General features: G+C 31.4%; 1 protein-coding gene across 11 annotated transcripts in view; it reads left to right on the top strand.

Annotated features, from left to right (window-relative positions):
• IKZF2 (IKAROS family zinc finger 2) overlaps positions 1–16,712 on the top strand; it is a 153,849-nt gene that overhangs the window by 89,227 nt on the left and 47,910 nt on the right. For 9 of the 11 annotated variants that reach the window (XM_032754644.2, XM_032754642.2, XM_032754648.2 and 6 more), the window contains 2 exons: positions 6,813–7,079; positions 14,005–14,172. In XM_032754644.2, coding sequence (XP_032610535.1) covers positions 6,813–7,079; positions 14,005–14,172 — 435 coding nt within the window. The remainder of the gene's footprint in view (positions 1–6,812; positions 7,080–14,004; positions 14,173–16,712) is intronic. The other 2 variants (XM_032754652.2, XM_032754653.2) reach the window with 1 other exon arrangement.

A 16,712-nucleotide genomic window follows, 5' to 3' on the forward strand; every position in this document is an offset into this window, starting at 1 on the left:
TATCCTCTTCAACTGGTGGACATAGTTTTACAGCTACCAAAAGAACTGTTTGCCTATGACTGATTTTTGTCCTAAATATAATACTAATGTCAGTTACTTGTTTCATTGGAGAGCCAGTATCATGTCTTAGAAAGATGGACAGGCTACGAGTCAAAAGATCCTGAGTTGATATCAAGTTCACATTTACTAACTTGTATCCTTTCAATAGCCACTTAACAACCATGCTTCAGCGTTTATCTGTGGCTACCCTTCCCACAATGCAGTGATTGAGTATCAAAAAAGAATATGTCAGTATTTTATAAATCATAAAAACTGTCTTATTTTTCTATTATTAGTATCATTATTATTACTATTATTGTTAAAAGGATTCTAAATCTGTAGTCTACCAGAGATTATTTTATCTAGCCTGCTGTTTTCAGGAACATCAAGTGTTATTTCCCCTGGTATTTTAGATGGTACTAGTGGCTGAGTCAGGATAAACAAATTTCCCAAGGTCCCAGAACAAGTTAAATGGCAGAAGAGGTGGTAGAGACCCTGGTTTTCTGCCTTCAGGTGCAGGGTAACTTTACTACACTATTGTTGGAATAATAACAGTATTTCAGAAATCAGTACTGTCTTGATCTGGAGTAACTCCAGTGGGTTTAAGAAATACATAATATAGCCATTTTGAACAGAGAAGAAAGAGGATGGAGAGAAAAGTGAGGTGATGTGATATACAGATTTAGAATGCTACCCAGAAGTAGCTCAGCTGCAGCTCAGTGACACCAGTGTCTGGACATGTCCAACCATTTATAAAACAAATTCTTTAAGGTTGTTGTGAAGAAACTGTTTTTTCAAGACTCATCCACTTATTTATCTACAGTCAAAAGGAACAAATACATTGCATGAAATTTTGCTGAGGATATTAAGAAATGATTGCATATACCTTTGTTGTGATTTTACTTTAATTGTTTAGACTGTTGGTAAATTCTTAGTAAATAATTGGGCTTTACATCACACTTTGGAAGGCACTTTGTTTTCCTAACACATTATTTAAACAGCTGTTGGAATATTAACATGGATTTAATCATGCTTTCTGTTTAGAAAGTTTAAATGAGGGAGAGTTATATTAGTGTAGAAGCAACTTCAATAAATTATTAGCCATATTGGTTCAATTAGTGTATATAACACCATTTCAAGTGTCTGGCATAGACTGGGAAATGTTCATGCTTATAATTTATAAAATCCCTTAAGTGCCCACTTGAATTGCCGGGGAACAGAAACCAAGCATATAAAAAGTCCACTTACACATCACACATGAAATACACCTTCTTTTCATTTGGTAAGTAAGAATGGCTTTTTACTATCTTCTATTCCACACTGTGAAAAAAATATTTCTTTAATTCCCATAATATTTACTTCCTTGAAAAATTAAAAATGAAAATTAAAATATACACTTTGACAACTAAACAAATGTAAGTCACCAATTTCATAGAAATTAAACTAGAAAGCTAATTTTATACTCTATAAGATCAATAAATATATCACTTTAAATAGAGAAAATAAATCATAATCCCTCTGCATTATTTTCCTGGTTAGAAAACTTGACTAACTTGTTTGTAGATTAGTAGAATCAGGTCATATTAATAATAAAGTCTTAATTTGTAGAAAGTTTAATATGTATATTTAAAAATGTCTTAAATTGATAATTTCAGTTCTCATTACTATGTATGGTATTTCCAGAACTTGACATTTAAAAATTATAGCATTGTTTGTGAAAATAAAATTCTAATGATGAGGGTAGAATTTATCTTAATTTGAAAATTTAAAATTAATGTATTTATCATGTATATAAAGTGATCTTTTTCTTAAAAATTTAAAAAATTGAGAATTCATATTATTGAAGAAATAAATTTCCAGACTGCAAAATCATATGCTGTCTTGCACAAATGGGTGACTTTGTGAAGTTATAGCATAAAAAGTAGTAAAGTAAAATGTCCAAGTTTTAAAGAAGTGCCTTTTTACATTTATATATTGTTCAGTTCAATAAATTTATTATGTAACCAAATTACATATGTTAGTAAAATATTTCCTGTATTCTTGTTCATGAACTCTTTTATGGCCATTTTTGGAGTACATACTCTTCTGTTAATATGGGTTTCTTATTTAAGTTAATAGTATTTTTTTTTTGCTTTAGGCTTTAAACCTTTACGATTATTATTGACAAAGTATTAGGCAAGTAGTAGATACTTAATAAATATTTACTGGTTTAATGATTTTTAAAGAGAATTCAGTGCTGTCTTTGTTCCTTATTGGCTAAGGTAGACGAGTTCTATGAATGAATGTAAGGTCTACAAATGTATGTAATGACTGTTGTGCATTTTATTGTCCTTTTCATTCTTATGTGAGTAAAATTTGAGTTTTGGTTTTTTTTTTTTTACTTTTTCAAGTACAATGGTGGCAAAGAAAATGTCCATTATTTTTGGATTAAATTAATTTGTTTTTAATAGATTCACAAAATAACATGATTTTGCTCCATTTGGTTTTAGAGTCTACCTTTGTTTCACAATGATCTACACCTGTTTACCCGTGTAAAGCCTTTTATTCAGTTATCCTTTTATTATCATATTAGTGAATTAAAGGAAAGTCTAGTGTAACTGTCCATTCACTATTATGTATCTGGAAGCAATGACTATTGTGAAGCCTTTGATTGTAGAGAGCCTAGAATAGTTACTGAAGAAACTTTTATCATTGAAAATTATTTGGCTTGAAAGTCACTTTAAGAGTATCTGTGCAAGTATCTTTACTTATTGTCATTGTAAATGGAATTTTTTAAACTAGGTGTTTTTATGGCATCAGGATTACATTCTAGTGTTTATAAATAGTATTTTGAAAGCATAAAGAAGAAGAGGGGAAAAGCTTGAATTCATGAGAATGTTTATATCCTGAAGCTTTTTTTTTTTTTTGGAAAAATATGTGACACTTTTTATCCTGAAATATATTCACAACTTTTTCTATATAAGCTTGACCATAACAGTTTTTTTCTATTAACTTATTCTTTCCTTGTGTTCACAAACCTGAGTCTACTAAAATATGTATATAACAATTAGTTATAAATATAAATGCTAAATAGAAGTGCCATTACAACTGAAGTATAAGAAACATCTTTATCATCAAAACTAAAATCTTATTTCATATCCCCTTTTCATTGCTAACAGTTTGTTCTGGCAAAATTCTTTTTAAATTAAGCCATTATTGCTTATTAGCATATGATAACGTGCGTACATTTCCACAAATATGCCCAAGTTTTACATTATTTATTTCATATCAGAGAAACGAGCTTGAAAAATAATACTAGGTATTGAGAATTGTAACAGTGAGATTTCATGTTACTCAAATGAACAAGTTTTCATCTTTATAGCCCATTTATGAGGATGTCTTTGTGTTACCAAATTGTAAAATAAATTTCATATAAATCTAATTTCAAATATTTGAAAACTAAAGCACTCTGAATATTATTGTACAGTGGTTAATAGTTGTAATTCAGTAGCCGTAGCATCATATAGTATAGCTACAAATATTATAACAAGTCATATATATGTAAGCTATAATTTAGAGTACACTTAAGTTTACCACTTACATTTAATCATTAATAAGTTAAAATATTAGGTGTTCTACATTAATTGCAAACATCTTAAATAGTGAAAATAAACCATGGGAGAGTTTCTATGAGTGGAGAAAACTTTTCTATTTAATAGTTAAGATTCAAAGAATAATTGCTTTTTATTCTAGAATTTCAACCTAATTGTAGTGAGATGGGTTAAAGATTAGTTACACTGGGATTTTGTTTGTATATATGTACCACGTAAATGCAAAATTTAATGTATGACATGCATATATTAAAATCTGTTGCACTTTATTGATTTACTATATCAGTACAGCAAAATTGTATACATTCATATATTCTAAACATATTTCTTTATAGTATTGTTAGAGCATAGATTACTACAGCTTTACTATTTCTTGTCTGTTTCAGTTTTAGCAAAATATACATTTTTTCTGTATTTATTTGAAGTATATTCTATAGATAAAAAGTTCTAACTATATTTGTAATATCTCACACTTTTAAAAATCACATTTTTATCTGTTTCATGTTATGTTTTAATTTCCCAATTAAATTTAGTAGCGTAATGTCAGTCATATTCTTCATAATTCTGAGCTATTTTGAAATTTAATAGACTCATAGTTTCAGGTTCTAAAACTACACTTTCAGTTATGTATTTCTTCATTCCTGAAATGGAATTCTGATAAACTTTATGCACACTAAGTGGTATAAAGTCATGCTGAATAAAGTTACACTTCTCAGTGATTTTCTTTCTTCTTAATTTTAATTTTAAATGATAATTATGAATGGAATATAGCACTATATGGGATAACCAATAGCATTTTGCATTGATTTTAAAAGTCTCCCTTACCAGAAAAAATAATCATGGAAGAATTACTTAGATTATGGAAAAACCTATTGATGCAAGATATAGAATCCAGGAGCCATAACTGAAGACTTTAAAAATTCAACATGTGAAATCTGCATATATGCCAAAAAAATGCCTTTGAGTAAAGACATAAACCAAAATGTTTGCAAAACAAAATCATAAACACCGGGCTAGGTTCCTTAGTATATAAAGAGCACTAAATTCAGTGAGAAAAGACTGACAACCTAATAGAAAAATGGGCAGACAACTTTGATAAACAATTCTGAGAAAAAATAAAGAACATTTCAACATAGAAAAGATGTCTAACTTCACTATAATTTTAAAATGCTTTTTAAAAACCATAATAAAATACCAGTTTTAATCTGTCAGATTGACAGAACTATGTAGTATTGTAAAATAATGTCTGTAATAGCAAGAAACAAGAAATAATTTTGAATTTCCAATGATGAACTGGATGAACAAATTACATTACGTTTATAAAATGGATTCAGACTATTTGGAATTTGAAAATTATGATACTGGTTGCTTTTGAGATAGGGCCTGAAAGATATTGAGCTTGGTTACACAAGAACTTAATATTTAATTTTTATTCTTTATGTTTTTTGTTGTTTCTTTGCCATGTTTATGGGTTCTTTAAACATACAAAGCAAGTTTAAAGCAATAAAACTCTTAAGTTAGTAAAACATCTCAGTGAATACTACTTGAACATCCCCTATATACCACAACATTCTTGAGCATGCTGGCAATATAAAGATGGATAAAATACTGTCCCAACTCTTTTTAAAAACCAGTAAGGCAGTACCAATTTGTAAATAGGGTAAAACTCAGTATAGTTGGTACTCTGTTAGAAATGGGTCCCGGAAGGATGCATATCACTTTGTAGATCTCAGAGTAGTTTATGTACTGTAAGTTGATTGATCTTCACCAAAACCATACGAAATAGAACACTATATGTCCAGAAAAAAAAAGATAAGCACATGTCCTATATTTACTCATTTAATGCTCACAGCAACCATAGGAAGTCGGTACCATTATCATCCCCATTTTATAAAGGACATGGTGAAATTAAACCTAAGTTCTTCACTATCCTCATTCTTAATACCTAAACTGTTCTGCTCGAACTTTATTCAGTAATCTGAATTCATCTGTACTTTGCAAACATGAGACTCAGTTTAAATAATTAGTTCAAGATTGTAATGCCAGTACTCTTCTACCACAGAGCCATTTTGATAGCGCACCCTCTTGTGATAAGTACTAATGACAAATCACAGACTGTGTGGTTTCTCTAAGAAAACAATGGCAGTGAAAAGAGCTTACTTCCTTTTTATGAAAATATTTCCTCTAATCAAGTAGTACCAAATAAGTTGTTTTGCTTAGTAACTTTGATATGACTTCTTGAGAAATCTTCAATATTACTGGATAAAAAACTGATACTCACTTAAAGCTTGTTTCTGCTTTACGAAAAGACTCTGTCAGCAATCCAGAATGAAGGCTGTACTAACAAAATTCCAACTTTTCTGTGGGATGATCCAAAAACAGCAAACGGAAGGAATTAAATTTCTTAACAGTGGCAAGTGTGTACATGCATGCTATGCCATTCCTGTGATTAGCTGCTTTTTGGTGTGCATAGATTAGAGTTGGAATACTTTGATTTTCAAACAACATGTTCCATAGGTAATTTTTTAGATAGAAAAAACAGGCAGAGTAACTTAAGAGCGTGTGAGGTCTGTGTACTACATTTATGTAGCTCTAAACTGAATATATGTGTTTAGTCTGATTTTAGAACATTGCCTTGACAGTGTATCTTCATATGTCAAAGACATTTGCTGGATTAAGATCCTGAATTGCTTCTCTTGCTCTGTTCAGAAGCAGGTTTATACAAGTACTCTGATGTGAAACAGAGAATATGAAGTATACATAATGATCATTAAATTAAGAGGAGGCATAGTTCAGTATGTTAAGCAATATTTAATCTTGTTTCTTCTATAATCCTATCTCAGTCCTAGGAGTCTTAGTGACAGACTCAAAAGCCAATACCAGGATTATTAAAAAAAAAACTTGTTTAAAAAGCAAATGTCTAAGCGAAAGAAACAAATGTATGCAGAAATAAAAGAGTCATTCTGTTTACCTAGAGTTTTCCTGAGCTATCTTCACTTCCATGACATTTCACTAAATTATCATAGAACACAATATGTATTAACATGGCATTTGATGATGAACCCTATTCTACTTTATGTATCATTTTCATCCATTTAGTAGAATGACAATGAGTGGAAAAGAGATGTAGGTGAGAATACATAATATGTGTTTAAAATTTATTTTCTTCTTTTCAAATTACAGCAAATTCAGTAAAGCTAGAAATGCAGAGTGATGAAGAGTGTGACAGGAAACCCCTGAGCCGTGAAGATGAGATCAGGGGCCATGATGAGGGTAGCAGCCTAGAAGAACCCCTAATTGAGAGCAGCGAGGTGGCTGACAACAGGAAAGTCCAGGAGCTTCAAGGCGAGGGAGGAATCCGGCTTCCGAATGGTAAACTGAAATGTGACGTCTGTGGCATGGTTTGCATTGGGCCCAATGTGCTTATGGTACATAAAAGGAGTCACACTGGTAAGCAGCTGAAAGAATAACCTGATGACTGCCTGTGACATCTGATGTTGATATTACCTGACATCTATTCTCTTTCCTTTTTATTCAGGGGTGGCAGTGGTGAAAACTACCTTTTCAGAATTCTGCTAGTATTGGATTGCAGAAAAACAGAGAGTAGCCTGGGTCTTGACTTCCAGCCTTCAAATCTGAATAGCATATCAGAAAAGAAGTTTGGGATTCAGTTTCCACAGTTCTTAATATAGCAATAATATGATAAGGGTTCAAAAGGTATAGGAGAATTTCATTGTGTAACTTAATCTTTTTGTATTTCTATACATATTTTACCATACCCATGGGCAGGTAATATAGTTTGCTAGATAAGGGTTTATGCTACAAAATGGCACTCATGAATTTATATAAGTGAATAATTTTCACTTTATCCAGTTAACTCCTTGAAATACAATTTCTAATCGATCTCTGCCTACCACAGGTCTCAGTAGCAGGCAGGTGCTTTTGTAGTTCAGGGATGCTACCATCTTTCTGTAATTGTTGGTTGTAACTCCTGCAAGGATATATGTAGGATTGAATATGACAAATAGTGGCTGGTGTGTGGGTTGGAATATGTAATTCCGGGATAGAGTGAGGAAAAAGCCCACAGATTAATTCATAGTATATTTTTAAACATTTGAGAGGTGAAAAGTTTTCTGTGAAAACTAACCAAACAAGAAGTTCTTATTTAAATCTTTTTAAACCCTTTGCCAATTTTTTTTTTTCTTAAAAAGCAACAAAAATGAGATAGTAAGTGGTATGCTAGGAGGATCGTTTACTCTTAACAAAAAAGGCTCAAGTTCATATGAAAATTTGTTTAATGGTAATGATGGCTTTCACTATAATGCAAAGTAGTGTAGTGTACAGTAAAATATTAATAACTAATATTCTCAGAGTTTTAAAATATACTCTTTTGGAAGAAATATAAATCACAATTAAGTATTTAAAAGTTTTATTTCTAAATAGCTTAATAATTACATGCTTAAAACATTAAAGATACAAGGTAGGTCAAAGTCTTTTTTAATCTGAACCTTTCATAATACACATGAAGAAACAGTCAAGTGATTTGTCCATTATCCCTTATGTAGGTAAAGGCATTGCTGAAGCTAGAACCAGGGTTTTCTTATGCCCATACTGGTTTTGTTCAGACACACTATTGCTTGGTATATCAGTGTACCAAGAATTTATTATAAGGTATGACTGTAAACTAAGGCTATTTTAAAAATTACAGTGAGAAGTTATACATTAAAATCAGTGTTATCATAATCAAAATCATCAGCTTTAGAACATATATACGTATTCCAATCATACAGTCAATTACATTTTGCTTTTTGGTTTTTTATCTCCTTTTTAAACAGCACAATGTTTTAAAAATATTTATATTACTAGTGTAATTTTTTCTTTAATTTTTCAAAGTGTCTTAGAAAAGGTTGAAAGATCAAGCTTCGTATCTATTTGATAAAAAGAAAAGGGAAAAGACTATAAAATAATCTACTTTTCATCTATGCTCATGAACTAATTCTAACGACAGTTCTAAAAACAAGTTCTACAAAGTTATAATATATTCATTATGTAAGAGTGATTATATTAAGGAAGATAATACTCATTCAAATGTGTAACTTCTCCTATCTAGTAAAATACAAACAAAAGTCAGTCTAATGGTTTTTCATTTGAATTGCATGCAATGTTAAATTTTAAGCTAAAAAATAAACTAAAAGCAGTATTTAGAAGATTTTTAATTGATCTTTTATGTTCTGAATTAAGAAAATTCAAGGAACCAGAGTACAGTTTTTAGAAAATTTAGGTTAATCAGTGATTCACTGTAGCTACAATAATATTCATGAGGATTGTTAATTTGTAAATACAATAATAATTATATACCTACTCTACGGTCCTTTTGTTATTTACTAGTGTGGTAGAGTTGAATTATTTTATTTTTGAAAATAATCTAATTGGCATAATAAAGTTTATAAACAGTTATACAGATTTCCACAAATCCTAGGAATATGAGACTCACTCAACTAATAACAGCAAGGAGTATGTTAAAGTCCACTTGCAACACTATCTTTTTTGGTCAATCAGTGTTTATTGGAGCATTGTGCAAATTATTACACTTTCTTCAGATCTAGATTTTCCTTAAAGTTAATAACCATTTACGGAGAAGCTGTGATACCTGTCATGCTTTGTCAACTTTGAAATTGTGGATATGATATCTTTAAACTAGACACTTAAACATATTTCTTATGATCCAGTTTATACATCTGAGTGTGTCCTGCCATTTTCAACACCACTTTAGTACCATTTTGAGACTAGAAAGTCTATTTGCATTTCTTTAATTTAAACTAGATTGAGAAAAATGTAGTCAGAATCTAGTCATTAGCCAAATGTTTTCTCCTTAATACCATGAACTAGTCTACATTTTAGACTCTTATCAGTTGTTTATCTTTCATATTAAAGGTACTGTCTTAAAACCTTATAATGCCTTTGAGAAACATATTTTTTAGTGTTTTTAGTTCATAGAATATCTAATATAATTTTTTTTTGAGTTGGAGTCTCCCTCTGTCACCCAGGCTGGAGTGTAGTAGTGCAATCTTGGATCACTGCACCCTCCACCTCCTGGGTTCAAGCAATCCTCCTGCCTCAGCCTCCAAAGTAGCTGGGATTACATGTGCCCACCACCAGGCCCAGCTAATTTCTGTATTTTTAGTAGAGACAGGGTTTTGCCATGTTAGTCTCAAACTCCTGACCTCAGGTGATCCACCCACCTCAGCCTCTCAAAGTGCTGGGATTACAGGCGTGAGCCACCATGCCCAGCCTCTAATATAAAATTGATAGTGAAAAAAGATGCACAACCATCCAATTCATTACAATATCATGGAGCATCAGATCAAATCCACTCTTCTTCTTTCTCTGTCATACTCTACTGAAGTACCAATTGCAGTGTCTTATTAATGGCTTCATTTTATTTATTTGGTATTGCTACTTTAGTAAGTAATCAGGTAATATTGTCATCGGATACTCCAGGCACTCTTCACTGGGAATATAGAGAGAAGAGTAAACAAATAGGGATAGTAAATCAATTCATGCATGAACTCATATCGATTGGACATTATACATATAGAATTCCCCTAATTTTGCCTCTCCTTAATCTACTCCCATCTTGTAACTCAGTTTTCAGCACCATATTTTGTTCATTGCAGCTTTGTGCAGCCATCGTCTTGCTCAAAGGCACTCAGCAGATGCTTGAGATTCTGCATATTTGTAGGTTGTTCCACCCAACATAGGAGCACCCTCTGTCTTTGATTCACCAAAGCAAGTTGATGCATATATATTTGCATTTTAATTGAATATTTAAACGCAGATCTAGAAATAGGTGTTTATGAAGGTACATAAAATATTGAAATACAAGATATTCCATAATAAAAATAATATATAATCTCACCCAGTCAATAAATAAAAATGGACCAGTAGATTGTTCTATTGGATTTAAAAATAAAAACAGAACAACAAGATTGAGATATGGACATGAAGGACACATGACCATATCTTAATTGTTTTCCTCGATCCAGTTTTATTAGTCTAGATTGTTGTGCCTACCAGGGGAAAGATTAGTCATTACGGTTATAACAAACTACTTAATGTTTTCAGCTTGGATTGCTCCATTAATGTAGTTAGTACATTTGTGAGGCTTTCTTAAAATTTGCCTTGATATACATATGAAGAACATGATTAATATTTTTTTCAGACAAAGTCTAAACTGACTCAGAAAGGGCCCATTGATGCAGTCCATTTAAAGAACAAATTATTTACAAGAAATAATTGAGATATGTTGTTTTAAAGTTTCATAGACAGTATGGAGTTTTTGCATATGTACCATTTGCATAGAGAAAAGATGGTTAGCTGAACCTTTTACTTAATTATCAGATAATTTTACATTTATTCTGTAATGCCTAGGCCAGGAAATACCCCACGACATTGAATAAAAGGGTTGCTAATGTTTTATAGAAATAACTTTATCAAAAATTGAGTCAATTCACTTTTTATTTGTTATTAGATAGATATGGATATTACTTCTATATATGGATTATCCCTGGAATATAACTGTGTATACTTCTAGAAATCTCATAAATTACCCTCTGTTTTAATCCTTGTTTCTAACAGTATTGTCTTTGAGGGTTTCATTATGATTCCAACTAACTTTAGTTTGGAACACAATAAAACAAGTGGACTCTTGAAATGATAATTATCTTTTCATATAATCAAGACATCAACAGGAGTTAGGAAATAAAATGAGGAAAGCAATAAAATTAGTATCCAAATGTAAAAAGCATCTATCAAGACTTATTCATAATTCAAATCAATATCTCCCAAAGCCTTATCTTACTGAAATTAAAATGTTTTATTTTCAATGCCCCTTTTCTCTTACCAAAAAAAGGAAGAAAACTAGTTACCTTCATCATGCCTCTTCTTCTTTACTTCCCATGTCCATGAGAACTTATCAAAGGCTTCCATAGTATGACTTTCACACTCAGCAACAGGACAATATTTCCAGATATACCTAGACCACCTTTTGTTTCTTCTACCCCATTTGGGGATGATCGTATAAATTCAGAAGTAATTTCTTATTAAAAAGATTTGAAGATATCTAGAGTATTTTGTAAATGTAAAAACTAAATTACCCTGTCATTAATCTCATAAAACTCAGTTAGGTGAATTTTAAAAGTCTTTTTAAAAAAGATATTGTTTCATTTTTAGACTAGCATTATTTTTAAAGAATGAACTACTCTAAATTAGGGATTTTGAAATATTTCAACTCAAACATCGTAGGAGGTTTAAAGGAAATCGGAGTCAGCATGCTATAGGAGTATTATCTAAAGGCAGACATGATTTCAAATTGTTCACCACACTTAGTAATTTAACTCCTGTAAAGTTATTGTGAACGAATTTGTTACTTGCTTGGGAAACCTTACATAGACAGATTTTAAAAGTAAAATCAAATTTTTGGAATGAAAAGTATATATTTGCTATTTTCTTTTTTCTTTAAAAATTTAATTTGTGAAAGAAGTGTCTCCATCTTTCATTACTATGGCAGGGGTTGGGAGTGGAAAATTCTTGATTTAAAAAGTTGCAGCCTGTGATTCCATTAGGAAAGAGAATCAAATAATCAAGTTGTATATTGTGTGTAAAAATAAAAAAGATCTGCCAGAATTCAATTTATTTTAAAACCTTATGTTGGAAGACTTTATATGAGGAGATATAGATCTTACCAGGTTAATCAAACTAAAGAAGATACCACTTAAGGGAACTTTAACATTACGGATCTTTTTCAATCCAATATTATCACTATAGGACCTCTTGTACATGTAGCTCATAAGAGCTCCAGATTTCTTAAGAAAAAGCCTTAACCCCCACCACACACACAGATTACACCTTTTTGGTATGTACCTCATTAAGTTCCCAAAACACTAAATACTACAGAATTTGAGATATACCTGATCTATCAATTTTTAAATTTATCTAGGTTTTATGACAAATCTATATGATAGAATTTGCAGTAGCTGCTGCCAGAAAGTGACCATGGTTTATCTTATTTATACCACTTAGCTTTCTTTAATAAAATAATCAATGAGTTTGCATTATGTCAAAGGGCCAAAAAACCTTGAGTTTTTTATTCTTCACTATTATGTATGTTTCAGTTAAAGATTTATGAAACATGACATTTCAATGTAAGGTTTTTGAAAAACTATTAAGATTACAATCATCATCTAACCGCAGGTATAGAAATGGTCCAGTTCAACCAAAAGGGAATTGTTTTGTAATGTTCTTTTTATTCTAAACTTAGAGCTTTAGTATGATACATTTTTACTATTTACTTATATTTGAATTTTTATTTTATTTTATGTATATCTTTAGTGATAGGTGAATTTAAAATAATAGCATTTTCTTTATGGTTTGATAAGGCTATCAATTTGATCCTACTTGCCAGTTGTACTGCTTCATTGCGTACATGTTTTTATATTTGATAATATTGGTGAGTCAGTTGATGGCAACAGACCAAACTTATAATTGAGGCTTAAAAACTTCATAGCAATATAGTAATACAAAAACGGGGAGAAAAGATTCCTTTCAAATAATAATTTTCACAAAAAAGATATATAGGACATATCTGGATGAATAATTTTATTTGGAAATTTTGCTAAAGGTTTTACTGTTAGTGACCAGGAGAATCAAGAAACCTGGCCTGTATTCGAAAATATTGTACTAATGAGCTTTATAAACTGGTTCATTTGCTGTACCTTTTAGTTGCCCCTTTCCATATCAGCTAAATGAGGGAATTAGACTGAAGGTCTCTTTCAGCTCAAATTTTCTGCCAATTTTAAAGAGATAGCATGGTAAAATAAAGAGAACAAGATTTTGTAGCCAAACTGACCAGGTTCATTTCTCACCTTGACTACTTTCTAGCTCTGTGTAATAAAATACTTAGATCTATGGACTTTAATTTCTTCATTTGTTAATTAAAATTAATATGACCTAATTATTATCATTATAAGAAAGGATTGAAATATTCTATGGAAAGCATACAATTGTGTGTAAGGCAGTAAAGTGACAGCACCTCATTGTTCAACCAGTGATAAATGCTATTATTGTTATTCTTCTGAGTCAAAGATAGGACTTTTGTCACATTTATACATAGAAGGGAAAAGATCATTTGATATAAAACTTGAGACTTTGGTAACTGTATTAGCAAAGCAAATTCTAGGAAGTTAAATGTTTAAAAGACTTATGAGGGAGATTAACATTTTTAGCATAGAGAACTGGCTTTGGTTAACAGTGGATGGCAAATTAGTCACTTGCACATACCCTAGTTGATCCTTCCCATTTCTTCTCCTTACTGCAGGTGAACGCCCCTTCCACTGTAACCAGTGTGGAGCTTCTTTCACTCAGAAGGGCAACCTTCTGAGACACATAAAGTTACACTCTGGAGAGAAGCCGTTCAAATGTCCTTTCTGTAGCTACGCCTGTAGAAGAAGGGACGCCCTCACAGGACACCTCAGGACCCACTCTGGTAAGTGTCACCAACTCCTTGAGAAGAAAAGTAAAACAGGAAAATTTAGAAGAGTACTATTGAATGATAGTAACATGGCTTTGTTATGTAGTCAGTAATGACCGAGACAATGTTGTTATTGGTGTACATTAAATAATTGATAAATCTTGCAGGATGCATGTATCTTTCATTTTTAGACTTTACGGCTTGGCAGAAAGGAGTACTATCAACTGAAGAGTATCTTACTTCAATATATTAGAATAAGAAAGCAGCTGTTACATATTTTCTATGATTTTAAAATTTTATAATTAAGAATGTAGTCATTATGGTTAATCCAAGATAAGTGAAGATCCAGTATAATATCAGTTATGTTTCGAGTTACTATAGAGGAAATGAAAACTGATTTTTTTTTACTGATACAGTGCTGAGGCTGGGATCTCTGTGGAAAATAAAATTGTTTCTTTTAAACTTGAAAATATACTCAGAAAATTGGCTTTTCTTGTATTTTATATTCTAATTTTAATTCTCCTTGTATCTTTAGCTCTCAAACTATAGTCATTGGGTACTCTGAAACTTTGCTGTGTTTCATAAATCATTAAAAAAAAGTAGAATATGACAAGTTCTTGGGAATAAAAGAAAAAATAAATTTAATGTTTTTAAGAAATGCCAGAATATAATACATAAAAGAGAAAAGAATGATCAGAAATCCAAATGAATCTCATTTGACTTTTAGCATAAATTTTCATAACCAAGAAGTTAAAGGTGAAAAATTAATATAGAATACTCTCAAGCCAGTTTTATTTGTTTCTTCTGTTCATAATGACATACTACATTTTAATTTTAATATGAAGATATGATGGAAGTGATATTTTAATCTACATTGACAAATCATATTGGAGAGTGCTGAGGTTGTGAGATAATGCTTACTGTATTATCTCTCTTTACATTTTTCCTTTTTATCCTTAAGGCTGTACTAAGTTTTTAAACATGCATGTGAATTGTGTAAAACTATTTTAAACATTGACTTTTAAATTCGGGGCAGTTACAAAAAAATTAAAGCAAACATGAAAACAAAATATTTTAGCTATATATTTTTCTTTCCTCCCTGAGTTAAAGGAATTCACTTACTTCCAGCTACAACATTTTATGTTTTATTTTAAAATTGTGCTATCAAAATTATATCTTAAAGCAGTGTTTTATTACGAAAAGTTCTTTATTGAAAAATACTTTTAGGACATGATAGGCATTTCCTTTAGCTTGTCATGTACTCTAGCCAGAGTTAAATTATTATTGAGCTGTCCAAAGATTATATAACAAATAGATCTTCGTGAACATATAGTTTTGCCTCAACTTCATGTAATAAATAAACATCCATCTTATTTTTATTGAAATCATGTTGTTTTTAATATCTTGGTTTTGTGTGTACATATTGTTTTCTGTCTTCATAAATAAAGACATGGTCCTTCTAACTGCCATCGTGCTCATTTTGCAATTTAGTATATCAAGCTACGATTTTTGCAGATATATAAATAGATATATTCAAATTGGGTAATTCAAGAGAGTTTAGTGGAGTCACTATTGGAGAGGGGGCATCCAGCTACTGCATCACCAAGAGCTGATATCAATTCAATCATGCTTCCAATTGGAATCTAAAATACTAGCCATCCCTAATGTTCTTCATAATAGATAGAACATAAAACAGAGTTGCTACAGTTTTTGCTTCTCTAATTTGCCAGAAAGCTCAAAATTGATCATTATAGTGTTCTTCTTCCACTCAAATACATCTTCCCCTTACTCTTACTCTGTTTAGCACATCAGCTAAATAAGATTTTTTATCTGATAGGTGACTAAAATTTTATAGCTTCTGAGTCTTCAGTGGTCCTGTCTTTCTTATGTTACTATAATTTTTCAATAACCAAAATTATTAGATTAGTATTTCTAAAGAGATGCCCCAGTAAATCCCCTGAGATCCAAGCATAGTTCTTCTTGTCCTCATTGTACAGCAACAGCTCCAAATCATTCTGGTAGTCTGGAAAAATTATAAGCCAGTCCCTGTTTGTTTAGCAGCTTGACATGCCCAAAATAGGTGGTGAGTGTTCTCAGCTTCCAATACAACAGGACCAGATCTCTGAAACCTGGAGAAAACATTCTTCTTTTGGGAACTGAGAGATCTCCAAAACCACCAATCTGAAGGTTTCAGGACACAGAGTAAAAAGCCTTTAAATGGGTTATTTGATGTTATTAGAGTGGCCACCTCTACCTTAACCTCTTTGTTCTCAGACTCATGCCTTCTGGCTATGGAGGAGATGATGTTGGCCATATATAATATCCTGTAGAACACACCCAAACTCCACCTAGCTGGCAACCGTACATGAACCACTCCTTTGGTTGGCCATTTCACCACTCCATGTAGCCAGCTGATTCTGGGTGGTGATACATGGGGTATGACCCATGCATTCTCTAGATTTGCGCCAATTGTATTTGTCTTGCCATAAAAAGGAGTTTCCTGGTTGAAGGCAGTGTAGCAAGGAATACCAGGGTAATTGGTAAGGCATTCTGTT

The sequence above is a fragment of the Hylobates moloch genome, unplaced genomic scaffold, assembly GCF_009828535.3.
Source record: "Hylobates moloch isolate HMO894 unplaced genomic scaffold, HMol_V3 SCAFFOLD_1, whole genome shotgun sequence".
In the NCBI taxonomy this organism is placed as follows: domain Eukaryota; kingdom Metazoa; phylum Chordata; class Mammalia; order Primates; family Hylobatidae; genus Hylobates; species Hylobates moloch.